Source organism: Vicia villosa, linkage group LG1 (assembly GCF_029867415.1).
Source record: "Vicia villosa cultivar HV-30 ecotype Madison, WI linkage group LG1, Vvil1.0, whole genome shotgun sequence".
Classification (NCBI taxonomy): Eukaryota; Viridiplantae; Streptophyta; class Magnoliopsida; order Fabales; family Fabaceae; genus Vicia; species Vicia villosa.
Genome location: NC_081180.1, coordinates 11,496,100 through 11,502,130, shown reverse-complemented (window position 1 = coordinate 11,502,130; position 6,031 = coordinate 11,496,100). Strand labels below are relative to the sequence as shown.

Genomic DNA, 6,031 nt, shown 5'->3' with positions numbered 1-6,031 from the left:
ATCATATGAAGCAATTTGGTCGTCCTCCTGCTTGAGTTTCATCTCTATTTCTTTAATTCGACCTTGGGATTCGGCAGGCAGAGTCCATTATTTTGATTGAATGTCGCTCTTCGACTTTAGTTTTCCCGCCACTTCAGTCTTCTTCTGGATATCAGTAGTTATTTGGTCAAGTAAGGGCCCAAATTCATAGATGAAGCCGATGAAAAGAATGAGCTCTGGCTTGTTACACAAGGAATTAAGATGTTACACAAGTAAGAGCTTGCTCTTTCCCACAGCAAATTTTAGTAAAGCAAACTCTACTCTACTCTCTAAGTTCTTGTTATGACCAAGGCCAAAAGGAAAGATGTGGAGAAAAGCCTAAAAGGGAGTGAAGCTGTTTGTGAGAGCAAATCCAAAAGACTCGGCATTATGTCCAATCACTAAATTTGATAAGTATAATTTCCAAATACTACACAACTTCCTGAAGAATAAAAGTCGGTATTCAAGTTTCCTATATAATTCCAAATAACAACAGATACTCACAAAACAGATATGAATTAGACAGGATCGAAACTTCAAATTATCATTTCATAGCTCAGAGTAAAGAGAAAACAATTGTTGACGCTAAAACTCGAGTTCAATTGTACAACATGTATCAATATTGAGATTCAAGCTACAAGAAACCCTAATTCGTAGAACAATCCCCAATTTTCTAACCGCCGAATCCGTAGAGAGTTCTTCCCTGCCTCTTGAGAGCGTAAACAACATCCATCGCAGTAACAGTTTTACGGCGAGCATGCTCCGTGTAGGTAACAGCATCGCGGATCACATTCTCAAGAAAGATCTTGAGAACGCCGCGAGTTTCTTCATAAATAAGACCACTGATACGCTTGACGCCACCACGTCTTGCGAGACGACGAATAGCAGGCTTGGTGATTCCCTGAATGTTATCTCTGAGAACCTTACGGTGTCGTTTTGCTCCTCCCTTTCCAAGACCCTTTCCTCCTTTGCCTCTTCCTGACATGGCTGCGATTTCTTGAGTTTTTCTTTCTCTCTCTTTGTGATTGAACTGAATGAGAACGTTGATGGTTTTCTGTAAGAAAAATGAGAATTCGAAGAATATATAAGGTAGGAACACGTAATGTTGAGCGTTGGATTTGTAACGATCCGCGTGAGTGGAGAACTTAAAAGATGGAGCGTTGGATTAAAAGTGCGTCATTTTGATTGGTGGAAATATTGTAGTGCGGATTGATGAGGTTTAAATTTTGGAGTTTATGCTTGAAAGTGATTTTTGGTGGGAGAAAACACAATGTTTTAAGCTCGGGAGGGGGAAATTGTAAATTGTGAAATGAAACCGCCAATAATTTCATAGAGATTTGAATGAAAGTGCTCCCTCTTGATAAACTACTGGGATATGATTGGCTTATTGTTTGATTTTTAAAAATAACAGATACATAATTCAACAACCCTTTAGAGTTTGTTGGTGGCTGCCTCCACCTTCATGGTGGCTCTCATCTACACTTTTATGGTGGTCTCTCCTCCCTCTATGAAGGGTAATCCCTCTTTCACCCAATCTCACTATCATACGTCCATCAGATCTAACCCCCTCATTGGATTTTCCCTCTTTCCACTGCAAACCACCACTCAATCATCATCCTCTCTGTTGAATCGGTCGCCGCCTGAGCCACCACCACTGCTAGAAGATGAAAATATCCTCAAAGTTGGTCTTAGCATCTCAAATCCGCCCCTCTCCTCTATTTATGCTTTACTGGCTACGATTCGCGCACCCCCAAAGCCGCAGTGGTTTTACAACAGGTTGTATTTTGTCCCTCTTTCAGATCTAGCTTTTTATGTCTTTATGTTGTCTATTTTATGCTTTGGTTATTTCGGTTTTAAGACTGCACTCATGGTGTTTGATAAAAAGCCTCAAAGGATTTTTGTGTTTTGGAGTAACACTATCTCTAGTCAACAACAAAGGTTTGAGCTTTCCATGAAAATGGACAATCTTGAGAACAAAGGAAGTCGATATGCGCATACACAAGTCAAAGAAATCATCCTTAATTGGATTTGGAAAAAGACAATAGATTCTCATTCTTATATTGCCACTAATGGTGCTCTTATAAGAGTTGATGATTTGATGATATGTTGTTGTTTCTGGTTTGGTTGTATTCATTTAGCTTTTGATAAATTTATGTGTAATGTCTTAGATACTTCTCAACTATGGATGGGGTTTGTCCTATACCATAAGTCTATTGTTGTTTGTAATGCCTTTTGGCTTTTCTCTTAATGAAATAGCTTTTCCCATAAAAAAACAATATTAAAAAGATTGAGTATTCTTAATTTTTTTAAACATTCATATTCAAAAATTAAATTAAATTAGTCTCTATTTTTTTAAAATCGTGACTCTGCAATAGTTTTGGTAACTTTTCGCCTTATATGCTAGTTCCTTGAGGATAATTTTAAATTGGTCCATGTAAAACTACTCATGTGATGCCATTTCTAGTTGATTTCAATTAAATATTGAATTTGCTGACACATGATGAACCACGTAAAGACATTCTTTATTAACAAATTTGAAAAATATTTTATTTTCATATATTCATTGTTGGATATATCACTTACCTCAATTTTATACCTAGCGACATATTCGACTATGGATTCGTTGGTATCATCAACAAATTTGACGAACGTTTGGACTTTCCAACCCTTGGACAATTCAATCTACCGTATGTATTCTGACAGTGGGATACATAATTGGGTCTATGGAAGCCAACATTAAAGGCATTATAGGCTGGAATTTGTTCGACTATGTTAGTTATATTGTTTTGCACCCTAAAGTTATTTTGTTGAACATTACTAAGCACTTGATCAGTGTCTTGGTCCCGTTAAACAAAAAACCCTTCAATGCCATTTCGCTTTTCGTGTTGCCTTCGACTGCCCTTATTGTGGGTTGATCGACTTGCAGAAGATTGTTAGACACTAGGATAACCAGCACTTGAGGCGCACCAAAAATGTTAGCAATCCTACCCATTTGATGGGCCAATTGTTGATAAATTTGGTTTGTGTTCTGAATCAATGGGTTAAACACATTGTATATCTGTTGGATGAGCATGTGAACCATCTCATGGTTATTATCACCCACTTATGGTCTTACAGATTGTAGAGAAGTATTAGTTAAGGATGTCATAACTGGAGGAAAATATTTTAATCCTTCTGGTTATTGCCCCATTCGACCAAGGATGTTTATAGTGGACCTTGATGCTAAATAGAGGTTGACATGGGATGATATGACCATCACATTTTCTAAATATGTCTATCTATTAGGGTGTAGGCTTGTCATTATCGCAATTGGCATGTCATATGGTTATTCCCTACCACTCTAAGGTAACTTAAATCTTAAAGGGGAATGAGGCCTTTGGTCTCCTATATTTTGTGTAACTCTATGACTGGTTGGTGTACTCGACACTTCTGCTGACAAAACCACCACTCCTGGTGATATAGTCGAGGTCAAGAGTTGGCTTATGACAATAGAGTTTTCTCTAACAAAAGTCAAGGTACATGTAGTACCATTTGTTGACCTGATTGGTTGTTCTCCTAGGTTTGGCGCATTATTCTGGGGAGGGGTTAATTTCTTACAGGACGAGTCATCTCGAAATGTCTTTTACCACTCCTCATAAGCATACATGCTTGAAACCCATAATCATTTTATGCATGAAGAACAAACATATGAATGAACGTAAGACACTACTTTTTGCAGGAGTTGCGTGACAATTTCTTTACCAGTGTTTCTAGTAAAAAATCACGAGTTTAATGTGTTTTTATATTAACTCGAAAATTTTCAAAAGCAATTCGTGCAAAGATTTGTGTGAAAAGTCGTGTATGTAAATTAAATGAAATTGTTTGTATAAAGACAAAATGAATGCAAATATTAACTAAAGAAAAGCTTTGGTAAATGACCAATATGTAAAGTGTTATAAATAACATTAAACAAGAATAAAAATGACAGACAGCAAAGACAAATGTTTCATTTAAGGAAACAACAGAACAATGAAAAGAAATGACACACACATATATGATGCTCACAAATTGTTTCGCTATTTGACTCGGGTACTTCAATTTTATTAAGAAAATGTATGATACTTTGTGATAATGGTTACAATGTACGAGTCAACTATTTATATTACTCTAAAAATAATTGTCTCAGACAGTTATACTTTCAGAAGGAAGACCCGTATCAACACATGGAGTTTAACCTTCTGAAATGCTTCCACGTCGTCAGACTTGATAACTGCTTAAAAGCCCATTATCCCACGTTCGTAACCACTCAAAGCTACTAACTACTGCTCAAGAATATTTGATCCAGTACTTGCTAAAGCTCCTAATTGATCCTTAAATTTCAAAAATATCCTAAGTCTCACACGATTAGCGACTTTGTCAAAACCCTTTTTGAAATTTTGGACTTGTTTAGAGGAAGGATCCTAATTTATGGATGTTCTTGAGATTTTTCAAACCATTGCTCAACATGTTAGTCGAAACCCCTTTCATCTACGGGATTTCTCTTGTCGAAACTTGTCATAAATGCTTTTCTACATTCATTAGTTTCTCAACGTGACTTCCTTTTAACTTTCTTAGTTGGAAATTTCAAACTAACACCTAATAAAAAAGAAACATAAAAAGCCTTTGTTCTAAATAAAGTCAAAAATTTCTTTTGGTGGCTTTAAAAAACATTCTCCCGACTTGCGTTCAATTGTTGAAAATTTGTGTCCAACTAAATGGACGTTGTTCCATTTGCCATCAACCCATTTAAGAGCACATATCCATTAAGAATTAACAATCACCCAATGGTTGCCTTTCAGAAAGAAAAGAAAACAATCCAATGGTTCCATATAAGATTAACTTGCAAAGGAAAACTCAGAGACCAAATATTCTAAATTGCTTTGTGTAAGTTATGAACAGCTAGAAAGAATTCTGTTTAATCTTAAACAACCTAGCCACATTCATTTTGTTTAACATTTGAGTGATATGTACTCTCTGTTGAGCAAAGTAATAATGACTCAAACATTAGAAAAGAGTCTGATTGTCTAATACTAGTAATTTTTTTTTTTGCATGATTATATATGTAATGGGTATCTTGTTATTTATCAGACCAACTAAATAGTGCTATCAGCTTACCGGAAGATACTTATAGGCCTAATTTTAATGTCACCGTATCATGAGTACCATCAAATTAGGTTGCAGCTGCAATTGATAACATAAAATGATAAATTTCTTGTTTCTTTTGTAAAGGGCAGCATAAATAGAAGTTGTATGTAGAAACTAGTTGGGGCATATTCCAACTCAACACCCGATTCGCTGAAGATTGATTCCTATAATTTTAAAGACGTAACAACGTCCTGAAGATTTGTTGTACATTTCAACAAACAATGTCTATTCAATTATAAAGTCTGTATTCAATTTAGCGATATAATTCCAGTTATGCACCACACGATTAAAAGCTACTCAAAACATAACAATGGATAATACAAATTTAAAATTCTAATCATCAATTAACAGCTCAGAGTAAATCGAAAACAAATGTTGATCCTAAAGATCGAGTACAATTATACAATAGGTAACAACATTGATACTCGAGCTACAAGAAACCCTAAGTGATACAGAAATCCCCAATTCTCTAACTGCCGAATCCGTAAAGAGTCCTTCCCTGTCTCTTGAGAGCGTAAACAACGTCCATCGCTGTAACAGTCTTACGGCGAGCGTGCTCTGTGTAGGTCACGGCATCACGGATCACATTCTCAAGAAAGATCTTGAGAACACCGCGAGTTTCTTCATAAATTAGACCGCTGATACGCTTGACGCCACCACGTCTAGCAAGACGACGAATAGCAGGCTTGGTGATTCCCTGAATGTTATCTCTGAGAACCTTACGGTGTCGTTTTGCTCCTCCCTTTCCAAGACCCTTACCCCCCTTACCTCTTCCTGACATGGCTGTGATTTCTTGAGATTCTCTCTCTTTCTTTGTAATTGAACTGAATGTGAATGAAAACGGATATCT

The 6,031-nt window shown here is 36.4% G+C and overlaps 2 protein-coding genes across 2 annotated transcripts; both read right to left on the bottom strand.

Annotated features, from left to right (window-relative positions):
• Positions 1-549: 549 nt before the first annotated feature.
• Positions 550-1,086, bottom strand: LOC131628496 (histone H4). The gene has a single exon (XM_058899335.1). It carries the CDS (start codon positions 1,001-1,003, stop codon positions 692-694), a length of 312 nt encoding a protein of 103 aa, XP_058755318.1. The 5' UTR covers positions 1,004-1,086; the 3' UTR covers positions 550-691.
• Positions 1,087-5,467: 4,381 nt separating this feature from the next.
• On the bottom strand, positions 5,468-6,031 carry LOC131628504 (histone H4-like). Its single transcript, XM_058899341.1, has one exon. The coding sequence runs from the start codon at positions 5,960-5,962 to the stop codon at positions 5,651-5,653; it is 312 nt and encodes a 103-aa protein (XP_058755324.1). The 5' UTR covers positions 5,963-6,031; the 3' UTR covers positions 5,468-5,650.

Coding starts and splice junctions, on each gene's coding strand:
- LOC131628504 (XM_058899341.1), bottom strand. CDS start 5,962: ATGTCAGGAAGAGGTAAGGGGGGTAAGGGTCTTGGAAAGGGAGGAGCA.
- LOC131628496 (XM_058899335.1), bottom strand. CDS start 1,003: ATGTCAGGAAGAGGCAAAGGAGGAAAGGGTCTTGGAAAGGGAGGAGCA.